This window comes from Hypanus sabinus, chromosome 2 (genome assembly GCF_030144855.1).
Source record: "Hypanus sabinus isolate sHypSab1 chromosome 2, sHypSab1.hap1, whole genome shotgun sequence".
NCBI classification, from domain to species: Eukaryota; Metazoa; Chordata; class Chondrichthyes; order Myliobatiformes; family Dasyatidae; genus Hypanus; species Hypanus sabinus.
The window spans coordinates 18,464,789-18,491,105 of NC_082707.1; the positions used below are offsets into that span (position 1 = coordinate 18,464,789).

At 42.0% G+C, this 26,317-nt stretch overlaps 1 protein-coding gene across 2 annotated transcripts; it reads left to right on the top strand.

Annotated features, from left to right (window-relative positions):
- Positions 1-242: 242 nt before the first annotated feature.
- On the top strand, positions 243-26,317 carry LOC132406663 (keratin-associated protein 5-5-like). 2 transcript variants are annotated; one of them, XM_059992487.1, is made up of 7 exons: positions 243-371; positions 4,324-4,370; positions 10,317-10,342; positions 12,063-12,974; positions 15,769-15,905; positions 20,826-21,006; positions 24,244-26,317. In XM_059992487.1, the coding sequence occupies exons 2-7, from the start codon at positions 4,367-4,369 to the stop codon at positions 24,259-24,261; spliced, it is 1,278 nt and encodes a 425-aa protein (XP_059848470.1). In that variant the 5' UTR covers positions 243-371; positions 4,324-4,366; the 3' UTR covers positions 24,262-26,317. The 2 variants fall into 2 exon arrangements, with proteins under 2 accessions (XP_059848470.1, XP_059848479.1); XM_059992496.1 differs by lacking the exon at positions 20,826-21,006.

Below are 26,317 nucleotides of genomic sequence, written 5' to 3' on the forward strand. Positions count from 1 at the left end.
TCCACGGGACCCGGTGTGGAAGGTGTCGCTGGACACCCCGCCCAGCTGTCCATCCTTCGGCGGGAGGAGCCAGCGTACCACGTGTTTGTGGGGTATGAGCGATTGCCGCCCCTATTTTGTTAAAAACATCTTAAAGGGTTCTTTCCTCAGGTTTCAACCCAGCATTCCTGTATATGGTTCGCTCTACCGGTTGGCTTGCTCGTGGGCCTGGCCGAGAGGGCCGTTTACCGGTCCGGGCAGCGGGCAGCCGGCAGCCGGCAGCCCAGGGCTTTGCACACGCTGGAGGAACTCAGCAGGTCGGGCAGCATCCGTGGAAACGAACAGTCAACGTTTCGGGCCGAGACCCTTCGTCAGGAGTGAAGAGGGAGAGGGTAGGGGCCCTATAAAGAATGTGGAGGGGGGGGTGGGTAGGAGAAGGATGGTGGGTGTCAGGTTAAAAACTAGTAAGGGGAAAGATCAGAGGGTGAAGCAGGAAGGGGATAGGCAGGAGAGGTGAAGAAGGCATGTAAGGGGAAAGCACTGTGTAGTAGAAAAAGGAGGAATCATGAGAGAGGTGATAGGCAGCTGGAGGAGGAAGCAGAGGGAAACTGGGATGGGGAGGGAATTACCAGAAGTTGGGGAATTCGACGTTCATGCCAAGGGGCTGGAGACTACCCCGACGGTATATGAGGTGTTGCTCCTCCAACCTGAGTTTGCCCTCATCATGGCAGTACAGGAGACCATGTATGAACATATCCGAATGGGAATGTGAAGCAGAGTTGAAGTGGGTGGCAACCGGGAGATCCTGTCTGTTGTGGCGGACGGAGCGGAGGTGCTTGACGAAGCGGTCCCCCAATCTGCGTCAGGTCTCACCGATGTAGAGGAGGCTGCACCGGGAGCACCGGATGCAATAGATGACCCGAACAGACTCACAAGTGAAGTGTTGCCTCACCTGGAAGGACTGTTGGGAGCCCTGAATGGTGGTAAGAGAGGAGGTGTAGGGACAGGTGTAGCATTTACGCTTGCAGGGATAAGTGCCAGGTGGGAGGGGAGATCTGTTGGGAGGGACGTGTGGACCAGGGAGTCGCGGAGGGAATGATCCCTGCGGAAAGCAGAGAGGGGTAGAGAGGGAAAGATGTGCTCAGTGGTGGGGTCCTGTTGAAGGTAGCGGAAGTTGTGGAAGATAATGTGCTGAATCCGGAGGCTGGTGGGGTGGTAGGTGAGGATGAGATATGCTTAGTGGTGGGGCCCTGTTGTTGTGATGGGAGGATGGGGTGAGGGCCGAAGTGTGGGAAATGGAGGAGATGTGGATGAGGGCATCATTGATGATGGTAGAAGGGAAACCACAATCCTTAAAGTAAGAGGACATTTGAAATGTCCTGGAACAGAAAGCAAGAACAAAATTCCTGAATGGTATGTTGTTTCCAGCGTCCTCTGCTTTCTTAAGTGCGAGGATGAACAGCCGAAGGTCATGATCCATGTAGGTAACCAATGATGTGGGTAGGACGAGTGATGAGGTTCAGTACAGGGAGTTCAGGGAATTAGGTGCTGTTAAAGGGCAGAACCTACAGGGTTGTGATCTCAGGATTGCTACTCATGCTAGGTGATTATGAGGCCAGAACTAGGAAGATTATACAGTTTAATACGTGGCTAAGGAGTTGGTGTAGGAAGGAAAGCATAACATTTTTGGATCATTGGGTTCTCTTCCAAGGAAGGTGGGACCTGTACAGAGGGACAGTTTGCACCTGAACTGGAGGGGGACTAATATCCTAGTGGGAAGGTTCATTAATGTACACAGTGGGGTTTAAACTGGACTTGCAGGGAGATGGGAACCAGAATTCCAGAACAATTAGTGGAGAGGTTGTGGAGACAGATGTTGGTAAGACCTTAGACAAAGTCAGGAATGAGAAGGTCAAGCATGGTGTGACTAGTGTCCTGAGCTGTGTGTATTTCAATGCAAGAAGTGTTGGAGGAAAGGCAGATAAGCTCAGGGCATGGAGCAACACCTGGAATTATGACATTGTAGCATTTGTGAGACTTGGGTTACAGGAGGGGCAGGACTGGCAGCTCAATATTCTGGGGTTCTGTTGTTTTAAACATGACAGAATGTGAGGGATTAGAGGAGGTGTGGTGGCATTACTAGTCAAAGAAAATGTCATGGAAGTGCTCTGTCAGACCAGACTGGGGAACTTGACTAGTGAGGCATTCTTAGTGGAGCTAAGAAATAAGGAAGGTATGACCACATTGATGGGGCTCTATTACAGACACCCAGCAGACCTAGGGATGTAGAGGAACACATTAGTAAAGAGGTTGCAGACTGTTGCAAGAAACATAAGGTTGTTATAGTCAGTGATTTTAACTTTCCATATATTGACTGAGAATCCCATACTTTAAAAGGACTAGATGGGGTAGGGTTTGTCAAATGTGTTCACGAAAGTTTCCTTCTTCAGTACGTAGAAATCTCAATGAGAGATCATGTGATACTGGATCTACTATTATAGGAATCAGGTAGGGCAGGTGACAGAAGTCTGTGTAAGAGAACACTTCGCAACCAGTGACCACAATGCCATTGGTCTCTATGTAAGTATTCGAAAAGATAGGTCTAGTCTGTGCATTGTGATTCTAAATTGAAGAAAGGTCAATTTTGATGGTATCAGAAATGATCTAGCAAGTGTGGATTAGGATAGGCTGTTTGCTTGCAAAGGTGTACTTGGTAAGTGGGAGGCCTTCAGAAGTGTAACGTTGACAGTACAAAGCTTGAATGTGCCTGTCAGAATAAAAGGTAATGATAACAAGTGTAGGGAACCTAGGTTTTCAAGAGATATTGAGGCCCTGGTTAAGAGGAGCTATAGGCAAGTAAGAACAAGTGAGGTGCTTATGGAGTACAAGACATGCAAAAGAACACTCAAGAAAGAAATCAAGAGGACATGAAGTAGCTGTAGCAGACAAGATGAAGGAGAATCCTAAGAGATTCTACAGATAAGATAAGAGCAAAAGGACTGGAAGGGACAAAATGAGTCCTCTGGAAGACCAGAATGGTAATCCATGTGTGGAGTCAAAACAGATGGGAGACAACTTAATTGCAGTTATTCAGGAGACGGATGCAGAGTCTATGTAAGTGAGGCAAAGTGGCATCAACTTCATGGACCCTGTACAAGTTGCCCTGAAGCAAATCAAGGCAGTTAAATCCACAGGGACTGACAAGGTGTTTCCTTGGACCCTGTGGGAGGCAAGTTTAGAAATTGTCATGGTCTTGTCTAATCTATCTTACAGAGTTTTTCGAGAAAGTTACCAGGAAAAGTGGATAAAGGCAAGGCAGTGGATGTTGTCTAAATGGATTTTAGTAAGGCTTTTGACAAGGTCTCACATGGGAGGCTGGTCAAGTAGGTTCAATTAGTCGGCATTCAGGGTGTGGTAGTAAATTGGATTAGACATTGTCTTTTTTGCAAGAAGTCAGAGAGTAGTAGCAGATGTTTGCCCCTCTGATGGGAGGCCTTTGACTAGTGGAGTGTCGTAGGGATCAGTGCTTTGTTGTTTCTCATCTATATCAATGATCTGAATAATAACGTGGTTAACTGAATTAGCAAATTTGCAGATGGCACTCAGATTGGGGGTATTGAGGGTAGTGAGGAAGGCTATCTTGACTTGCAGAGGGATCTGTATCAGCTGGTTCTAATGGGCTGAAAAATTGAAGATGGAATTTAATGCAGACAAGTGTGAGGTTTTGCACTTCAGTAGGACCAACCAAAGTAGGTCTTGCATGGTGAATGCTAAGGCAATGAGGAGTGTGATAGAACAAAGGGATCTGGGAGTGCAGGTACATAATTCATTGAAAGTGGGGTCACAAGTAAATAGGGTCATAAAGAAAGCTTTTGGCACTTGGCACCTTGTATTGAGTACTGGAGATGGGATGTTATGTTGAAGTTGTATAAGATGTTGGTGAGGCCTAATTTGGAGTATCTTGTGCAGTTTTAGTCACCTACCTGCAGGAAAGATGTGAACAAGGTTGAAAGAGTGCAGAAAAAGTAAGAATGTTTTTGAGTCTGGAGGACCTAAGTTAGCCAGAAAGATTGAATAAGTTAGGACTTTATTCTTTAGAACTTAGAAGATTTAGAGGAGATTTGACAGACGTGTACAAATTGATGAGGGGAATAGATAGAGTAAATGCATACAGGCTTTATCTATTGAGAATGGGTGGGACAACAACCACAGGTCATGGGCTAAGGTCTGGTCTTCCTGCTCCCTCTATGGTCCTATCTTGTATTAGTCCAAGTGTGTTCAAGTGTACATAATGTTTTCTGAAATTTGTCATTTCAGTTCTTATTTTTCTTTGAAAATTTTCAGATCTGTCTTGGACCAGGATATTCTGGCAAAAGAATACATTAACATGGGTATAGAGAAAGTGTTTATTTTCATTGCTATATTTTTACTATTAAGCTCTACTTGGTGGATTTTCTTAAGCCTCGAGTTGAATTCTGTCAAAAGGTTTTCCCTTTATTGCATTATGATCTATTTTCTTTGCTTGTTGACATCACAGATACTGATATGTTTCACATTCATCCATCAGTTGTATCCTGCAGCTCTGTTTTGTATTCTATTAGCTCAATTACACCTTTTTATGTTGAATGTCCTACACATATCTAGCCCAAAGTTCATTTTATATCTTTCAAAAATAGTTCTATTTGAATTAATTGCTTTAGCTTTACTGATGAAGGAGCATATAATTTCAAGTCATCCATGTATCGAATGTTTGTTAAGGTATAGCTCATTTTATATCTAATTCGATACCCAATTTTCATCCAATTCAGTAAATTAGAGAGCATGTTTAAAGCTAGACAAAACCATAGTGGGCTTAGAGAGTCACCCTGTGAAATGCCTTGGTTTATTTTGATAATGGTGATTGTTCTGTTTTGGTTGTTAATAGATAGTTGATTATAGTACGCAATGCTTCATCAGATATTGCAGGAATTTCACAAGTATTGGGTGTAGTTTATATATGTTAAGAACTTCTGTTAAGCATGAGTATAGGACAGGATAAAATGCTTTCTGGTAGTCAATATAACAACATGAAAGATTATTGCTTTTCTGCCAGGCTTGATTTAGAATTATAGAATCTATTATCAGTTGTACTCTACATCCTTTCATACCCTTATGGCATCCTTCTCTTCTGTAAGTATATTGTAATTATCTAAGTGAGTGGTGATTAGTTGTGAGATGCATCTTACAATTCTATACATAATTTGTAAACAAGTAATAGGATGATATTTTTGTTTGTGATTTCTCCTTTAAGTAAGAAATATGTTTTACCTTCTGTCAAAAATTCAAGCACACCTTCAGGATTTTAAGAAAATTGTTGCTATGTATTAACAGGTACAGATGAAAGTTTTTTTATGCCAAGAATTATGAATATTATCACTGCCAGTACTTTTCCAGTTGTGGATATTTTTAATAATTGCTTTCAGCATATTCATTGTAACTTCAGGTGTTCCCCTGTCTCCATCTGTGTTTATCACCTCGTCCTGTATTCCCACAAGGAAACCCTCTGTTTCTGGGGAGAGCCAGGCATTTGACACTTCCAGGTCAACACCCCTAGTCTGCTCAGATCGTGGGCATGTCTTCTACGGAAGGTTATGCTCTTTTATTGGTTAACTTTTTCTTCAAATAGTGATAATTTCTTCATTTTTCTGGGTTGTGCTCTCATTTAAGTTTAATGGTGTAAACATCTTATCAGAATTATATAGGCTCGCGTGGAGTGCTGAATCCTGTTTTCACTGATGAAAATATAACCTCAGAAGTTTCATCTGACTGTTGTGTAGATCTTTAGTGTCTGTTATTCCCCTTCCCCCTTCTGTCTAGGTAGTATTAACCTAAACACATAACACATTCAAGTGTATATAATGTTTTCTGAAATTGCCTTAAGATATAGGAGCATTACCCCCTCAGGTCTGCTTTGTCATTTCATCATGGCTGATCCAATATTTCTCTCAGCCCTAGTCTCCTGCCTTCTCCCCATATCCCTTCATGCCTTGACCAATCAAGACTGTCAATCTCTGGCTTAAACATACATAAAGAATTGGCCTCCACAGCTACCTATGGCAAATAATTCCAGAGATTCACTACTCTCTGACTAAAGAAATTCCTTCTCATCTCTATTATAAAAGGATGCCCCTCTAACCTAAGGCTGTGTCCTCTGGTCTTAGAATCTCCCATCATAAGAATCCTTCTTTCCATATCTAGTTTATCAAGGCCTTTCACCATGTGATAGGTTTCAATGATGTCACTGCTCATTCTTCTGAATTCATTAAATACAGGCCCAGAGCCATCAAACACTCTTCACATGACAAGCCTTTCAATCCTGGAATCATTTTCGTGAATCTCCTTTGAACACAGTCCAGTTTCAGCACATCCTTTCTAAGATAAGGAGTACAAAACTGCTCACAATACTCCAAGTGAGGCCTCACCAATACTTTATAAAACCTCAAAGTTACATCATCACCAGCTGAGATTCTATCAACAATAGTTGTATCATCAGCAAATTTATAGATGGTATTTGACCTATGCCTAGCCACACAGTCATGGGTATAAAGGGAGTAGAGAATTGGGCGAAAGCTCACATTCCTGAGGTGCACCAGTGTTGATCGTCAGCAAAAAGGAAATGTTATCACCACTCCACACAAGTTGTGGTCTTCCAGTTAGGAAGTCGAGGATCCAATTGCAAGAGAGGTACAGAGGCCCAGGTTCTGTAATTTCTCAATCAGGATTGTGGGAATGAAAGTATTAAATGCTGAGCTAGAGTTAATGAAAGCATCCTAACGTAAGTGCTTGTGTTGTCCAGGTGGTCTAAAGCCATGTAAAGAGCCACTAAGATTACATCTACCGTTGACTTATTGTGGTGGTAGGCAAATTGCAATGGGTCCGGGTCCTTGCTGAGGCAGGAGTTCAGTCTAGTCATGACCAACCTCTCATGCATTTCATCACTGTTGATGTGGAGTGCTACTGGGCAATAGTCATTAAGGTAGTTCCCATTATTGTTCTTAGGCACTAATATAATTGTTGTCTTTTTGAAACATGGAGGAACATTCGCCCATGGTAGTGAGAGTTTGAAAATGATCTTGAGTACTCCCAGCAGCTGGTTAGCACAAGTTTTCAGAGCCTTACCAATTACTCCATCGGGACCTTCTGTCTTGCGAGGGTTCACCCTCTTTAAAGACAGCCTAACATCAGCCTCTGAGACAGAGATCACGGTCATCAAGTGCAGCAGGGATCTTCACAGCTGTAGTTACATTCTCCCTTCCAAAGTGGGCATAGAAGGCATTGAGTTCATCTGGTAGTGAAGCGTCACTACTATTGATGCTATTGGGTTTTGCTTTGTAAGAAGTATTGTCTTGCAGGTGCTGCTAGAGTTGTTGTACATCTGATGTTTCCTCCAACCTCATTTGAAATTGACTTTTCGCCCTTCAAATAGCCCCCCGTAAATCATACCTGGTTTTCTGGTACGGGCCTGGGTCGCCAGACTTGAATGAGGGCATACAGGAACAAGATATGCCAACTAGTGGAGTGGTGTCGCAGCAACAACCTGGCACTCAACATCAGTAAGATGAAAGAACTGATTGTGGACTTCTGGAAGGGTAAGATGAAGGAACACATACCAATCCTCATAGATGGATCAGAAGTGGAGAGAGTGAGCAGTTTCAAGTTCCTGGGTTTCCCAATATATATAGAAAGAAGGCAAGACAGTGACTATACTTCATTAGGAGTTTAAAGAGATTTGGCAAGTCAACAAATACACACAAAAACTTTATAGATGTACCATGGAGAGCATTCTGACAGTCTGGTATTGGGGGGCTACTGCACAGGACGGGAAGAAGCTGCAGAAGTTTGTAAATTTAGTGGGCTCCATCTTGGGTACTAGCCGACAAAGTACACAGGACATCTTCAGGGAGCGGTATCTCAGAAAGGCAGTGTCCATTATTAAGGACCTCCAGCACCCAGGGCATGCCCATTTCTCACTGTTATCATCAGGTAGGAGGTACAGAAGCTTGAAGGCACACACTCAGCAATTCAGGAACAGCTTCTTCCCCTCAGCCATCCGATTCCTAAATGGACATTGAATCCATGATCACTACCTCACTTTTTTAATATACATTATTTCTGTTCCTTGCACGATTTTTAATCTATTCAGTATACTTATTTATTATTATTTTATTTTTCTTCTATATTATGTATTGTATTGAACTGCTGCTGCTAAGTTAACAAATTTAACGACACATGCCGGTGATAATAAACCTGATTCTGATTCCTTGCTTTTATATTCTCGTCCTCATGAAATGAATGCTAACATTGCATTTGCCTTCCTCACCACAGACTCAAACTACAAATTAACCTTTAAGGAATCCTGCACAAGGACTTCCAAGTTCTTTTGCACCTCAGTTTTTTATATTTTCTGTCCATTTAGAAAATAGTCAACCCAGTCATTTCTTCTACCAAAGTGCATGACTATAGTGTATTCTATCTGTCATTTCTTTGCTCATGCTCCTAATCTGTTAAGTCCTTCTGTAGTCTCTCTGTTCCCTCAAAACTACCTGCCCCTCCATCTATCTTCATATCGCCTGCAAGATTTTCAACAAAGCCATCTTCCAAATCACCAACATAACATAAAAAGAATCGGTCCCAACACAAACACTTATGGAACATAACTAGTCACTGGCAGAAAGCCAGAAAAGGCTCCCTTTATTCCCACTATTTTCCCCCTATCAATTAGCCACTACTTCATCCATGCTAGAATCTTTCCTGGGCTCTTAGCTTGTTACACAGCCTCTTGTATGGTAGCTTGTCAAAAGACCTTCTGAAAATCCAAGTACAGAACCTCAACCAATACTCCTCTGTCTATCCTGCTTGTTCTTCAAACAATTCCAACAGATTTGTCAGGCAAGATTTTCCCTTTAGGAAAACATGCTGACTACAGCCTATTTTATCATGTGCCTCCAAGTACCCAAAAACCACATCCTTAACAATCGACTCCAACATCTCCCCAACCACTGACTGGCATATAGTTTCTTTTCTGCTGTCTCTCTCCCTTGAAGAGTGGAGTGACATTTGCAATTTTCCAGTCTTGTGGAACCATTCCAAAATCTAGTGATTCTTGAAAGATTATTACTAATGCCTCTGCACCCTCTTCAGAAATCTGAGGTGTAGAGCATCTGGTCAGGTGACTTACCTACCTTCAGACCTTTCAGTTTTCCAAGAACCTTCTCTCCAGTTATGGTAACTTTACACATTTCATGTTCCCTTTCACCAGGAATTAAAACCCTACTGCTAATGTAATGCACAGTGAAGAATGATGCAAAATACATATTCAGTTAATCCAATTCCTTGTCCCCCATTACTACCTCACCAGTGGTCCAATATCCACTCTCGCCTCTCTTTTATACTTAAATGTATCTGAAGAAATTTTTGGTATCCTTTTTAATATTATTGGCTACCTTACTTTTATATTCCATCTTTATTTTCTTAAGGACTATTTTTTTAGTTTCCTTCTGTTGGTTTTTAAAAACTTCCCAATCATCTGCCTTCCCATGAATTTTAGCTCTATTATATACCCTCTCTTTGTCTTTTTTGTTGCCTTCAACTTGTTAGCCACGGTTATGTCATCTTCCCTTTTGAATGTTTCTTCCTATTTGGAATTTCAAAAGCATGCAAAGATGGCCAAGATGAAATAAATCTTCTACAATAACTAATATAAGACTGTTTATTTTAAGAGAGAGCAGATAAGACATTCATAATTTTCATTGTGATGCTGTCACCTACAAGTGTAGCAGTACTGTGTGTGCTCCAAGACATCTTACATCACCACATCATTTAGCAAGCAAATAATAAATGATCATCTTAACACTGTAGCACTTACCTCCTGAGCTTAGTGATGTCTAGGAGTTCCTGTGATGTCAGAGACCTTTTGTTGTTGTCACAAAGAAATCAATGCTTTCAATGTGGCCAGATAGTTCAGTTTATTTTACCCAGCTACGGTTAGCACAAGCACTAAAGTGTTGAGGAAAACGTTATCTTTAGCCAGAATTTATATCAGGACAATCCAATAAAACTTTCACCAAACTACAGCAACAAGTTGAAGACTTTCAGCTCATTCCCGATTACTGACTGGAACCTGCAGCCAAAATTCATAGCAATCATGTTTTTGTACTCCAGGCTGACTGCTGTGTTTCTTGCTATGACTCTCCTTATATTAGCCATTTTCAGTTTCTGTGCCAACATACTGCTGTTTTTTCCAAACTTTGAGACGCATTACACCACAAATAACATTTCTCCTACTGTGTTCTACCTAGGAGGAATTATTGGCTCTGGAATGTTGGTAAGTACATTTCACTCCTACTGGTGAGCATTTTGAAAACTACAATAAAGAAAAAAACATTTTAAAATAGGAACGGTATCGAGTATTTGAAAAATTTATTTGTATCTTTTCCTGTTAGAATAGGTATTCATGTGCTTAGTAGTTAATTAATGTGTATGAAGTTTCTGCCAAACATAGACATTTTGTTAACATAAATTTTGCTCAATGGTTTCATCTTGATTTGGTTTGGTTTATTATTATTGTCATGTGTATGAAGATACAGTGAAAAGCTCATCTTTCATGTTGTTCATACAGATCAAAATCTTTACACAGTAAATACAGAGAGAACAAGGTAACACAGTAACAGACAACAGGATAAAGTGTAACTGTCTCACATAAATAATAGTGTAGTGGACAGGATTGTGTGGCATCCCTTAGTCTTGTGAGACCATGGGCTTGTGCCCTTTTCAGGGCGCAGGCCTGGGGAAGGTTGTATGGAAGACCGGCAGTTGCCCATGCAGCAAGTCTCCCCTCTCCACGCCACTGATGTTGTCCAAGGGAAGGGCAAGGGCCGATACAGCTTGGCACCAGTGACGTCGCAGGAGTTGCCAGAGCGAGGGACTGCCAAAGGGACTCCAGCTCCAAATTTGTCCTAGGGGTTTACTCCCGAAGCCTTTCCCATGAGTGGGTAAGGCCGCAAGGCAGCGGAGGTTTGAAATCTGAGTTTTCCCTCTCTTAGATGGACTGCCTTCCCAGGCTGACGAGCTCCATCTACCCATCTACAAGATTAAATATTCATGTAATTCCAAAGCATGTTGTAAGTATACCAGGGCAAGGGAGTAACCAGAGAAAGAGTAGGGCCCTCAAGAGATCAAAAGGGGACAAGTGTGCATTGAGCTAGAAGATGTGGGTGAGGTCTCAAATGAATATTTTTTTCATCTTTATTCACTGAAGAAAAACAATGCAATTGGAGAATTCAAGGAGGGGAATGATGAAACACTAAAACTAATTATTGTGAAAAAGTAAAATATATTTAATATCTTTGTGAGCTTGAGCGGATTAAAATCCTGGGGCTAAAAGAGATTTATTCTTAATTTCTATAAGAGTCAAAGGAAATTATTTTGGGGGCTGAGACAGTGGTGTTTAAATCTTCACTGGCCACCTGCCAGATTGCTGGAAGACAACTTGATATTTTATTCAAGTGTAGGAGGGATCAGCCACTGTTACAGACTAGTGAGTCTAAAATCAGTGCAAGGGAAAGTATTGGAGAAAATTACTAGGGGGTAGGATAAATTCATATTTGCAAAGGCAGGAGTTAATCAAAGAGAGTCAGCATAGTTTTGTTAGAGGGAGGTCCTGCCTGAGTGCTTTAATTGATGTTTTGATGAAGTAACAAAATGAAGTAATGAAGACAGGTTCATCTAAGCCACATGAATTTCCAAAAGGCCTTGGACAAGGTTTGACATGGGAATCTGGTCCAACTGGTTAGGGCCCATGAGAAGCAGAGCAGCTTGCAAATGGATCCAAAACTGGTTTGATAACAGGCAACAGGAAGATGGGGAAGGTACTTTCTGTGATTGGAAGCCTGTGACTAATTATATGCCACAGAAATTGGGGCAGGGACTCTTACTTTTTATTATGAAGCTTAGAAATTTGTATTGTTTTATTAAAAGGAGGAAAAGAAACCCATATTAGGGAAATAGGGATGAAAGACTAACATCTCTTTTTTTCTTGGATACAGATGATCTTCCCGGCATGGGTGATGCTGAAGTTGCGGAATAGGAATGAATGTATCAACTGGAATGATCCTTGTCGATGTTCATCACCTTGCTGTCAAGCCTGCACTCACTGTGGCCCTTGTGACTGTCCCAAGTGCCTAAAATGCCAGTCATCACAGCTTTGCCGCACATGTATCTGCAGGCCCTGCCGGGAGATTCTGCCCTTTGCCGCCTGCAAGACTTGCCCTGAATGTAAATTTGAACTCTGTGCTTCCTGTCGTGGCTATAACTTCAAGACCTGCCCCAAATGCAAATTTGCCCCTTGTGCTTGCTGTCGTGACTACTCCTGCAAGACTTGCCCCAAATGCAAATTTGCCCCTTGTGCTTGTTGTCGTGATTACACCTGCAAGACTTGCCCCAAATGCAAATTTGCCCCTTGTGCTTGCTGTCGTGATTACACCTGCAAGACCTGCCCCAAATGCAAATTTGCCCCTTGTACTTGCTGTCGTGACTACACCTGCAAGACCTGCCCCAAATGCAAATTTGCCCCTTGTGCTTGCTGTCGTGATTACACCTGCAAGACTTGCCCCAAATGCAAATTTGCCCCTTGTGTTTGCTGCCGCGAATGTACCCTCAAGACGTGCCCCAACTGCAAGAGTGCCCCTTGTGCTTGCTGTCGTGATTACACCTGTAAGACCTGCCCCAAATGCAAGTGTGTGCCTTGTGTTTGTTGTCGTGACTGTACCTGCAAGATTTCCCCTGAATGTAAGTGTGCCCCATGTGTTTGCGGCTACGACTGTACATGCAACACCTTCCTCCAGAAACTCGGTGGATGTCTGGGAGTCATCTTTCAACTCTGTCAATGCCCAGACTGTAGCTGTTGCTCTCTGGATACCAGCAAGTGCAGGCCAGGCCATTGCGACAGAAAATCCCCGGTAAGGAACACCTGGCAAAGTTACATATTGTGATGATTTATTTATATTTATTTCAATCCATTTCCTATTTTAATTCAGTCACTGCTGGCTACAAACTTATTAATCTGCCAAGAAATGCCTGTGGTTCTCAGTCCCACTTCATCTCAGTTTAAATTGCAAGTACAAGCTCCTGAGTATCAGTATTCTGGGGCAGTCTGTCAATCTGAGGGACTGAAGATCACATATCTATGTTTCCTCAGTCACTGCTACCCCTGGACTTTTAAAGTACCTGATGCAAAGCTTCAGCTGAGGTTTCTCTAGAATGCTGAATCTCCCATCTGCCAGGACCTTTTCCCTCAAGGTCAGGAAACCACTGAAACCCCCTCAGATTGCCAGCTTCATAGCTGGAACCTACTCCCCTCAGACATTATATTCCAAATCCTTTTCCCAGTCTCATACCTATCTATCCATCCTTGGCCTTCTCCAGTCCTCTTTTTCTTGACACACGGGAGACTGGATCCAGTAGAGATGAAGGGTCTCAACTGGAAATGCCAACTGTCCACATTTCTGTGCACAGATGTTGCTTGACCTGCTGAGATCCTCCAGCAGTTTGTATCTAGCATCTCATATTCTGCTTGGGTCGTCTACAAAGCAAATCTGACGTAACTTTATTATTCAGTTTTAGGTAACCCTCACCTTTGGTGTGCTTACCCTCTCAACTCTCTCCTTTTGATTCCCCACCTATCCTCTCACATTTGACCCCTTTCCACTGTCCCTCCAGCCTCCCCATCATCCATCTTCATCTTCTTCCCCCTCATGATTTCACCCCCAGGCTCCTCCCCATTTGGTTTATATTCAATCTGTCTTTTATCTCTTTCCTGATGGTTCCCATTTTACCTCCTTTATTTGTCAGATTACACCTAAAAGTTTTTGTATTCTTGCTCATCACTGTCTAGCAACTATCTCCAACCATCAGCTACCACTCCTCCATCTCACTCCATTTGCAGCTCCTTTTCTGTTTGTCTGCCTCCACTTCCCCTCTTGTCATTGTACTGGCCATCTCTCCTCATTCTTCTCTGCCTCCTGTTCTTCTCACAAGTTCTTCTCACATTCGCTACTATAGCTATTGGCCATTCTTGTCCACCGCTTCCTGTCACCTCTTTATACTGGCAATCACCAGATGAAGGTGACAATAAACTTGAACTTCACTTTGAATTATTCTGACAAATGCTTGGTGTTTATGACCTAGCTGGTTGTACAGTTGGGTTGAAGAAGGTTCACTTGGTGACAGTGAACACATTTATTTTGGACATGGCAGTACAAGAGACTGCAGATACTGCAGTCTGAAGTAAAAAGACAAACTGATGGAGCAGCCAAGCAAACACAAGAAAACCTGCAGATGCTGGAAATTCAAAGCAGCACACACAAACTGCTGGAGGAACGGGGCAGAAAAAGAGTAAACAGTCAACATTATGGGCTGAGACCATTCTTCAGGAACCAAGCAGCTGTGTCTGTGCAGGGAGATGGACAATCAATGCTATGGATTGAGTGATTCACTTCAGGAAAGAGAAAGTAGATCCCGTGGAGTGCAGAGAAACAGAAGAGATCTAAGCTTAAAATTTATAGTAATTGCATCCTAGGAACACTGGAGCTGACCTTTTCTTATGTCTGTTCAGCCATAAATCTGCAAAGCCTTATCCTAAAATGTCCATTGTCCTCTGGCTCCATAGATGCTGCCTGGCTCGGTGAATTCTTCCATTGCCTCTTGTGTTGCATCAAGATTAATGTGTTCCATAATGGGATATATATTCATGGATTTCACAAATTTTAATTAACTCCTGGTATATTACCACTCATCAAATACAATTTTGAAATCTTGCATTGACCATGACGCTTATTAAAGTGTGATGGGTGGTGTGGGAAGTTCTTGTGTGCATGCTATATGAAAATGTCTTTCCTGGCTTTAGACGAGTGGTCTCACTGTAATCTGAACCAAAGAAAGCACAGCATTCCGTCTATGGGCTGTGACAATATTTACTCTGTCTACACTTCTCACTGCGGGCATAATCAAACACCCCACCCATCCTAGACATTCTCTCTTTAACCCCTCCCCACCAGGCAGAAGATACAAAAGTGTAAAAGCAAGTACCAGCAGGTTCAAGGGCAACTTCTATTGGATTGTTATCAGATACTTGAACAGATCTCTTTTATGATAAGAATGAATTGTTGACCTCTTAATATACCTTACATGATCTTGAACTTTATTGCTTGCCTGCACTGCACTTTTTTGGTAGTTTGACACTTTATTTTGCATTATTATTGTTTTACCATATTATAGCTCAATACACTGTCTAATGATTTAATCTGTATAAACAGTGTGCAAGACAGGCTTTTCACTGTCTCTTGCTACCTACCCCAGTAATAAACCAACACCAATACAACTGTTAACCTTTCTGGCACTAGACCCACTGAAGTGGGTACTGAAATTGTGTGGAGTTAAAGGTTGAATCAAAGAAAAGAGCCCTGGAAATACTGCCACCAATATAGAAAAACACCACCAAAATAATCAAAAAAACATGGTGCTAAACATTTGAATATTATGAAAGAGACACCTGTAAAGTTGTGCCTAAATTGTGGAGGAAGATAAATGTTTTGTCATTTTGTGAACTCTTTACCTCTCTCACCATCTTAGTTTATTCTACTATCATTGAGAATCTTCTATTAAAATAATTACAGAGAAACTGTTGTTTAGTTTCTCTTCTTCCCTCATTACAAGCTTCTTGTCCTATTAATTTTTGGTTTATTTCTTTCCTAGATCTACGTTCTAATCTTCAGTATCATGGGAGTGATGGGAGCTGCTTATGGCTTCATTGTGTCATCCATGGCATTGGAAATTGGTCCATTATGCCGTGTAACACAGCTGGGAGAATGGACGCATCCTTTCAATAGAGGGTAAGAGTAGTGCTTAGCTCAGAAGAGTAAATTGGTTCAGTGTGTGGTGGGAATCTGACTTCAATGAGTAACATTTTTGTCTCTGATTCAAAAGTTTTTGGTTCAAGTCATATTTGAGAGTCTGTGGTGGGATTTATGCGTGGAAGTATGTGTGTGAGGCCTGTGTTTTATGCTTGATGTCAGATGTGGTAAGTCCGAGAGACTCCCAGCCTCCCAGACAGCTACATCTGCACCAGGTGTGTTGAACTGCAGCTCCTTAGGGACTGCGGTAGGGAACTGGAGATGCAGCTCGATGACCTTCATCTGGTCAGGGAGAGTGAGGAGTTGATAGAGAGGAGCTATAGGCAGGTAGTCACACCGGGGCCTGGGGAGACATAAGTGGTAACAGTCAGAAGAGGGAAGGGCAGGAGTCAGAGGCTGGAGAGTATCCCTGTGGTTGTATACTTTGACAATAAGTATTCCTGCTTGAGTACTGTTGAGGAGTACGCCCTACCTGTGGGAAGCCACAGTGGCCACGTCTCTGGCGCCGAGTCTGGCCCTGTGGCTCAGAAGGGTCGGGGAAGGATGAAGATGGCAGTAGTGATAGGGGATTCTATAGTTAGAGGGTCAGACAGGCGATTCTGTGGACGCAAGAAAGAAGCACGGATGGTAGTTTCCCTCCCAGGTGCCAGGGTCCAGGATGTTTCTGACCACGTCCACAAGAAGCAGGACCACAAAGGTAGTTATCTCAGGATAACTACCTGTGCCATGCAACAGTGAGTATGGGAATAGAGTGAGGTGGAGGATAAATGTGCGGCTGAGGGATTGGAGCAGGGGGCAGGGATTCAGACTTCTGGATCATTGGGACCTCTTTTGGGGCTGGAATGACCTGTACAAAAAGGACAGGTTGCACTTGAATCCTGGGAGACCAATATTCTGGCGGGGAGGTTTGTTAAGGCTATTGGGGAGAGTTTAAAATAGGATTGTTGGGAGGTGGGAACCAAACTGAAGAGATGGAGGAAGAGGTGGTTGTCTCACAAATAGAGAGAGCTTGAAGGCAGTGTGAGAGGGAGTATAGGCAGGTGATTGAGAAGGGACACGCTCAGACTGATGGTTTGAGATGTGTCTATTTTAATGCAAGGAGTATTATGAACAAAGCTGATGAGCTTAGAGCTTGGATCTGTACTTGGAGCTATGATGTTGTGGCCATTACAGAGACTTGGATGGCTCAGGGGCAGGAATGTTTACTTCGAGTGCTAGGCTTTAGATGTTTCAGAAATGACTAGGAGGGAGGAAAAAGAGATGGGGGTGTGGCACTGTGGATCAGAGATAGTGTCACAGCTACAGAAAAGAGGGAAGACATGGAGGGATTGTCTACTACAGAGACTCTGTGGGTGGAAGTTATGAACAGGAAGGGGTCAATAACTCTACTGGGTGTTTTTTATAGACCACCCAATAGTAACAGGGACGTTGAGAAGCAGATAGTGGAAAGGTGTAATAGTAACAGGGTTGTCGTGGTGGGAGATTCTAATTTCCCAAAATATCAATTGACATCACCCTAGAGCGAAGGGTTTAGATGGGATGGAGTGTATTAGGTGTGTTCAAGAAGGTTTCTTGACATAACATGTAAATAAACCTACAAGAGAAGAGGCTGTATTTGATCTTGTATAGGGAAATATGCTTGGTCAGGTTTTAGATCTCTCAGTGGGAGAGCATTTTGGATATAGTGATCACAATTCTATTTCCTTTAACATAGCATTGGAGAGGGATAGGAACAGAAGTTAGGAAAGTGTTTAATTTGGAACAGATATTCACAAGGAATTTTATGGAAGAAATGTGGCAAGACAGACAGATGGACATATTTTATTGATCCCAAGGGAAATTGGGTTTCGTTACAGCCACACCAACCAAGAATAGTGAAGAAATATAGCAATATAAAACCATAAATAAATAAATAAATAAATAATCATGCCCAGTGGAAATAAGTCCAAGACCAGCCTATTGGCTCAGGGTGTCTGACACTCTGAGGGAGGAGTTGTAAAGTTTGATAGCCACAGGTAGGAATGACTTCCTATGACGCTCAGTGTTACATCTCGGTGGAATGAGTCTCTGGCTGAATGTACTCCTTTGCCTAACCAGTACATTATGGAGTGGATGGGAGTCATTGTCCAAGATGGCATGCAACTTGGACAGCATCCCCTAATCAGACACCACCGTCAAAGAGTCCAGTTCCACCCCCACAACATCACTGGCTTTACAAATGAGTTTGTTGATTCTGTTGGTGTCTGCTACCCTCAGCCTGCTGCCCCAGCACACAACAGCAAACATAACAGCCTCGTAGAACATCCTCAGCATCATCTGGCAGATGTTAAAGGACCTCAGTCTCCTCAGGAAATAGAGACAGCTCTGACCCTTCTTGTAGACAGCCTCAGTGTTCTTTGACCAGTCCAGTTTATTGTCTATTCATATCCCCAGGTATTTGTAATCCTCCACTATGTCCACACTAACCCCTTGGATAGAAACAGGGGTCACCAGTGCCTTAGCCCTCCTCAGGTCCACCACCAGCTCCTTAGTCTTTTTCACATTAAGCTGCAGATGATTCTGCTCACACCATGTGACCAAGTTTCCCACCGTAGCCCTGTACTCAGCCTCATCTCCCCTGCTGATGCATCCAACTATGGCAGAGTCATCAGAGAACTTCTGAAGATGGCAAGACTGCGCAGTAGTTGAAGTCTGAGGGGTAGATGGTAAAGAGAAAGGGAGGCAGGACAGTCCCCTGTGGAGCCCCAGTGCTGCTGACCACTCTGTCTGACACACAGTGTTGCAAGCGCACGTACTGTGGTCTGCCTGTCAGGTAATCAATAATCCATGACACCAGGGAAGCATCCACCTGCATCATTCTCAGCTTCTCACCCAGCAAAGCAGGGCAAATGTTCAGGGGATACTTGCATGGAGATCTGCATAGGTAAGTTCCAATGAGACAGAGAAAAGATGATGGGGTGCTGGAACCATGGTGTACAAAGGCTGTTGTAAATCTAGTCAAGAAGAAAAGAAAATCTTATGAAAGGTCCAAAAAGCAAAGTAATGATAGAGATCTAGAAAATTACAAGGCTAGCAGGAAGGAGCTTAAGAAATTAGGAGAGCCAGAAGGGGCCATGAAAAGGTCTTAAGGGACAGAATTAAGGAAAACCACAAGGTATTCTACAAATATGTGAAGAAGCAAGATGATAAGATGTGAGAGAATAGGACCAATCAAGTGTGACAGTGGAAAAGTGTATGGAACCGGAGGAAATAGCAGTGGTACTTAATGAGTACTTTGCTTCACTATTCACTACGGAATATTCAGTAGAGATAGCCCAGGAAATTATAGACCAGTGAGTCTTACTTCAGTGTTTGGTAAGTTGATGGATAAGATCCTGAGAGGCAGGACTTATGAACATTTGGAGCATAGTATGATTAGGAAGAGTCAGATGGCTTTGTCAAAGACAAGTCTTCCCTTACAAGCCTGATTATAGTTTTTGAGTAAGTGACTAAACACACTGAAGGAAGAACAGTAGATGTAGTATATATGGATTTCAGCAAGGCATTTGATAAGGTACCCCATGCAAGGCTTATAGAGAAAGTAAGGAGGCATGGGATCTAAGGGGACATTGCTTTGTGGATCCAGAACTGGCTTCCCACAGAAGGCAAAGAGTGGTTGTAGATGGGTCATATTCTGCATGGAGGTCGGTGACCTCAGGGATCCCTGTGACTCGGGGATCTGTTCTGGGACCCCTACTCTTCATGATTTTTATAAGTGATCTGGATGAGGAAGTGGAGGGATGGGTTAGTAAGTTTGCTGATGACACAAGGTTTGGAGTTGTTGATAGTGTGAAGGGCTGTAGAGGTTACAGCGGGACATTGATAGGATGCAAAACTGGGCTGAGAAGTGGCAGATGGAGTTCAACCCAGATAAGTGTGAGGTGGTTCATTTTGGTAGGTCAAATATGATGGCACAATATAGTGTTAATGGTAAGACTCTTGGCAGTGTGGAGGATCAGAGGGATCTTGGGGTCTGAGTCCATAGGACACCCAAAGCTGCTGCGCAGGTTGACTCTGTGGTTAAGAAAGTATAAGGTGCATTAGCCTTCATCAATCGTAGGATTGAATTTAACAGCCGATAGGTAATGTTGCAGCTAAATAGGATCTTGGTCAGACCCCTCTTGGAGTACTGTGCTCAGTTCTGGTCACTTCACCACAGGAAGGAAGTGGAAACCATAGAAAGGGTGCAGAGGAGATTTACACCAATGTTGCCTGGATTGGAGAGCACGCCTTATGAGAACAGGTTGAGTGAACTCGGCCTTTTCTCCTTGGAACGATGGAGGATGAGAGGTGACCTGATAGAGGTGTATAAGATGGTGAGAGGCATTGATCATGTGGATAGTCAGAGGCTTTTTCCCAGTGCTGCAATGGCTAGCATGAGAGGACATAGTTTTAAGGTGCGTGGAAGAAGTAACAGAGGAAATATCAGGGGTAAGTTTTTTACGCAGAGAGTGGTGAGTGCGTAGAATGGGCTGCCGACAACAGTGGTGGAGGCAGATATGATAGGGGTCTTTTAAGAGACTCCTGGATGGGTACGTGGAGCTCAGAAAAATAGAGGGCTGTGGGTAACCCTAGGTAATTTCTAAGGTAAAGACATGTTCAGCACAGCTTTGTGGGCCGAAGGTCCTGTATTCTACTGCAGGTTTTCTATGTTTCTATTTCCAAAGCCGCACTTAGTTACAGTATTAAAACAGCTAATCACTCGGGTGGACATAAAAAGATGCCATTGTGTTATTTTAAAGACCTCTTTAAATAATAAATTTATACACTTGAACTCCAAATTTCAAAATTTACCTTGACTTCAGATCCTAGTTTATTTCTTTATAGATTTGTGAACTATTCTTTATGCTTGGTTGATAGGGATTACCTAGATAATTCTGGCCTATGGATCAAGTGTTTGGAGCCGGAAAATGTGATATTTTGGCACATCTTGTTATTCTCCATCCTGCTGGTGATCAGCATTGTTGAATTCATCATCTGTGTCGCACTACTCATTAATATTCTACTCACTATATTCTGTGGAAATATAAATTGTTTCAAGGTAAGCCTAGTGGGAATCTTTAGAGTACCCAAAAGTTCTTAAGAACCCTAGGTATCACATGTTGACCATATAATGGCATCTTCAGCAACAGAGTGTTACAGGAATCTACTCCTTAGTAATAATGATCAGGGAGACACAGAGAAAATTTGTAATCATTGACAATTACCTTTATTGTCTCAAATGCAGAACACATGAACTTAACATAACCGAATACCTGTGTGCATTCCTAGAACATAGAATATATTCCTATTAAGCTTTCTTGACCTTCCATGAACAGTCAAGGAATAGAAAATATAATTCCAGTCAAAAAGGTGTCTCTGCTGGCCTCATTTTCCTCAGAGTCCCATTTCAAAGTTCCACATCCGTGGGGCACATTACATCCACAATTATGGATCTCGAAAAAGAGTCATCGCTGCCTTGTATCTGAAAACCTCTGTTCTTACATTCATTCCTTACCAGTTCATATGTTGCATTTCAGTTCTATTGACTACAGGTCACCTAACTGACCTCTAACATTTTTTATTTGCTCTGTTCCAAGAAAACATCCATTTATTGCTCTCCCCCAGCAAGGGACAACTGGTTCTCTTCAGTAACCAGCTTGATTCTCTCGGGGTAGGCACAAACCCCAACAGTCACAAACTAGCATGTTATATCAAAGAATGCCTCACAAATAACTTCTTATTTGGAAATTACCTCTACTCCAGCAGATTACCTGGAGCATCATTGTATCTACTTTATAACACTGATCAAGCCAAGCTACTTTAGGTCACAAATCAGTTCACAAAAGGGCAGCCTCCATTTCCAAGTACATGGCAAGAATAAAGACAATTGGTCTATTTGCTTCCACTGTCCTTGATTAATTTAAATTCACTGATTTGCAGACTGTACTTCTTTCTAGCCAACAAGAGTAATGATTTAAACCTGGCCACCTCATTGTTTCATACAGAGCATACCAAAGCTAAGCAAATTATTATTTATAAAATGTGAAAATCTTCAAAGCTCTTTCAGTCTTTTGTTTTCCGGGTCACTTAACACCAGTGGAAATTTAGCAAGGCAAAGGAATTGGCCTACTCCAGAATTCCTTGGAGTTCTCAGCCCTAGCTCAGAGGTCATAGGTTCAAGTGCCTCACAGAGAGATTTAGACCTTCCAATGCAATAATGGAGTGTGTCACTGTCATGAGTACTGTCTTTCAGATCAGTTATTCACTCAGGTAAATGTATATATTCCCAAAGCAATTCATTGAGGAACAGGGAGATCTTCTTTGCGTCCTGGATTACGGAAATCCGCAAGGCATCCTGCACATACGTGAAAATCAGAGGATGATTTGTGTGAGAGTACGTCCTATCAGGAATAAATGTGGAAGCATACTTAGAGTTGGAGAAGGTGGGGAAGTACTTAATGAATACTTTGCTTCAGTATTCCGCAGTAAGAGGGGCCCTGACAAATGTAAAAACAGTTGATAATCTGGAACATAGTCATCGTCAAGAGCTAGATTGTACTGGAATTTTTAATAAACAATTGGAAAGCTAAGTTCTAGAGCTGGACAGGATAAACTCCAGATTACTGCAGGAGGCAAGTAAAGAGATTGTTGAATATTTGGTATTGATCGTTGTGTCTGCATTGGCCACAGGAGTAGTAGCAGAGGAATGGAGGGTGGCAAATGTCAAGAAAGGTAATAGGGACAATCATGAAAATTATAGAATAGTGAATCTAATGTCAGTTGTGCACAAACTATTAGAGAAGATTATTAGGCACTGAATTTATCAGCATTTGGAGCAGCATAGTTTAATTAGGGACAGTCTGCACAGCTTTGTGAAGGGCAGTTCATGCCTCACCAGCCTGATTGAATTCTCTGAGGAAATGACAAAACTAATAGATGAAGGGAAAGGAATGGAATTGGTCCATATTGGTTTTAATAAGATGTTTGGTGGTGTTGTTGATGGTGTAAAAGGGTGTGGTAGATTACAATGAGACACAGATAAGATGCAGAGCTGGGCTAAGAATTGGCAGATGGAGTTCAATCCCAAAAATGTGTTAAATAATGCATTTTGAAAGATTGAGCTTCAAAGCAGAATACAGGATTAAAGACAGGAGTATTAGCAGTGTGGAAGAGCAGGGGGTCAATGTCCATAGATACCTCATATTTGCCACATAAGTTTTTTAGGGTAGTTAAGAAGGTGTATGGTATTCTGGCATTCATTACTCAGTGGATAGTGGGGAATTAAGTTCAAGACCACTATGTAACATTGCATCTCTGTAAAACTGGTTAGACCACACTTGGGATATTGTGTACAGTTCTGTTCCCTTCATTCTGCGAATGATGTCAAAGCTTTAGAGATGGTACAGAGGGCATAAACCAGAATGCTGCCTAGCTTAGAAAGCATATGTTATGAGGATAGGTTAAACGAAGTTCTGGAAGGAGAGGTAGATACATTGAGGTGTACAGGATGATAGGAGGCATAGATAGATACAGTGGACAACCAGAGACTTTCTGGTTGGAAATGGCTGATACAGAGGGGCATAACTTTAAGGTGATTGAAGAAAAATATAGTGGGGTGGGGTATCAGAGGTATGTACATTTTTTACACAAAGGGTGTATGCATGGAATACACTGCCAGGGGAGGTGGTAAAGGCAAATACACTAGGGAAATTTAAGAGACTCTTAGACAGGCACATGGATGAAAGAAAAACGGAGAGCTATGCAGCAGGGAATAGTTAGATTGATCATAGAGTAGGTTCAAAGTTCAGCACAACATCTGCCAAAGGCCTGTATTCTGCTGTATGTTCTATGGTCTCAGAGGATACAAATTACATAGGCTTAAATGTAAGAATGGAGAGAGGGAGGGACTCAGGAAATTTACACTTGCTTTAGGCAGCAGAAATCAGCAAATTGTTGGAGCAGTGGGTAGATGTGTTTCTGGTTGTTAAATGATTTGTATGAGACACCAAATGGATGGTCGCTAAATTTGCTGTCAACAAAATGTAAGTTGAATGTATGTTATGAAGAAGGTATAAGACTGTGTAGAGCAGTAATTTTTATAACAGAATATAATGCTGGAAAATGTGCTGTTGTCCATTTTGGCATATCATTTAATTGCTGTGAGGTTGCGAAACTCCAAGGTGTAGAAGGACATTGATTGCTCATTTTGTCCTGACACTTACGCTCTGTCTGGTTTGAGTGCTTCAGCTGAAAGTATATATTGAGCAACAAATAACTTACTTTTCTCTCTCCACAGGGCCAAGATCTTGACTAACTCCAGGCTGAAGTGCATTCTACTTGTGTCCACAAACTTTTCTCTTTTTTGTCACTTTTTTTGTCTGATTCTATCTATTTTGACAATTGTGAGATGAGCGTAGGAAAGGCTATATGCTTCAGCATATCAACATTTAGAGAGGATGCATGGGAGCTTTATAAAACATTAGGAAAGATGAGTTTTGGGGTCAGTCATGATATACACAAGTAGTGAGGGAAGAAAATATTGCATCTTTGGTGATAATCTTCATGTCCTCTCTAGCCTTAGGACTCATGCCAGAAAAATGGAGGATGGCAAATGTTATTGGATTGTTCAAGAAAGGATATAGGGATAATGCTGGGACTTATAGGTCAGTGAGGTCAACAACCATGGTGAGCGAGACTTTGGAGAGGATTATTAGACAAGATTTATGAGGAATTGGAGAAGCATACCTAGATTAAGGATAATCAGCGTAGTTTTCTAAGTGACAGGTCATGGCTTATGAGACTGATTGAACTGTCTGAGGAAGTGACAATCAAATTGATGAACATAGAGCAGTAGACATGGTGTATATGCATTTTAGTTAGGTGTTAGATTTAAAAAATATGAAAATTATGCTACATATTTCAAAGGGTATAAAAAGGAGCACATGACAATATTCTCAAACTGTGAGTAGTGCCTGGTGGTAGAGGTTGGGAGGAGAGAGAGGAAAAGAAGTTCCCTCTGGCAGTTTAGTGTGCAACATGAATTAGTGATTGGGTGATAAATATTATTTAGTGTTTTTCAGTACATTAAATACTTTTTGTTCTTTCTTTATTCTTTATATTGATCCAATAAAGTAATTTATTATAACCTTGAGTCCAAGGTTATGCTTGTAGATACTTGCTGCTGAATCCAAAAAGAGCAAAGAACAGATTTTAAAATATTTTCATTAAACGTCTCTCAGCCAATATCACAAGATCAATTATCAGCTCATGGTTGTGTTGTAGTTTGTGGAGTTTACATTGGATGTAAGTGCACTTTACACCATAAAGTATTTTGGAGAATCTGAGTGTATACTGGTTTAATTAGTTTGATTTGCTAACAACACAGGAATCACGGAAAACAAAATGACTCACCTTTAAAGTCTGAGGTAAAAGAGGGATTATTGAATACCTGCCCATATTTTGGACTGCTCTTCTCAATCAGAGGTCCTTTCAGTGAGGTTTTACAGCTTCTGCAGAATGCTTGCTCCTCTCTCCTTGTGAAACCCCTTTCTGCTAACTCAATGGCTGGTTGCAGGATCTCAGAGAGAGCTTGGGGGCAGATGAACGCCATTAGAAAATGCAGCACGGTGAATTAACCCTTCTCCACAGAGGGACAGATCAATCCTCCAACACCACCTCCAGGAAAAGAAAGCAGCAGATTAAAGTTATTGGATCACTGAGTGACCATATCAGGTCCTGAAGGAAGAGAGAGAAGTGCAGTATATAATTAATGTGATAATTCCTATCATAAAACCATCCCTGTGATTAACTCAACAGATGGGAATACATGGATCTCTCCTGAAATCAGAGTTCACACTCCATTTACTGTTGCTCCTCACTTACAGCTGTATATAGATCTGGTACTGCCCTCATCCCATGAAGTGTTTGATTAAAACTACCCTCTGCACAAAGAGGATGATAAAGTGTAGATTAGTTAAACAGGCTTGTCCTTGTTTGGCATGGATTAGTGGGTCTGAAAAGGCCTTTCAGACCAACTTGACAAGATACCCACTGAAGTTAGTCCCACTTGCCTTGTATTTCTCTAAACTTTCCAATCCATATACTTGTTCAAATGTCTTTTAAATGTTGTCATGGTACATGCCACAAATACTTTCTCTGGCAGTTTATCACATAAATGCCCCATCAATGAAAAAATTTGCCTCTGAAGAACCTTTCAAATCTTTACCCCTCTCTCCATAAATCTATGCCCTATAGTCTTTGGTTTCTTCTCACTGGGGGAAAAAGGATGGACAGTGTGAACTGAGGGGCTCATTCTGTGTGGTATCACTCAATGTACCTACCTTACTCGGGCGAAGATAAATGAACCTATG

Bases quoted from the DNA above. Each gene is read 5' to 3' on its own strand.
- LOC132406663 (XM_059992487.1), top strand. The intron at 12,975-15,768 runs GTAAGGAACACC...TTTCTTTCCTAG, and splicing joins ATTGCGACAGAAAATCCCCG to ATCTACGTTCTAATCTTCAG. The intron at 15,906-20,825 runs GTAAGAGTAGTG...CTTGGTTGATAG, and splicing joins ACGCATCCTTTCAATAGAGG to GGATTACCTAGATAATTCTG.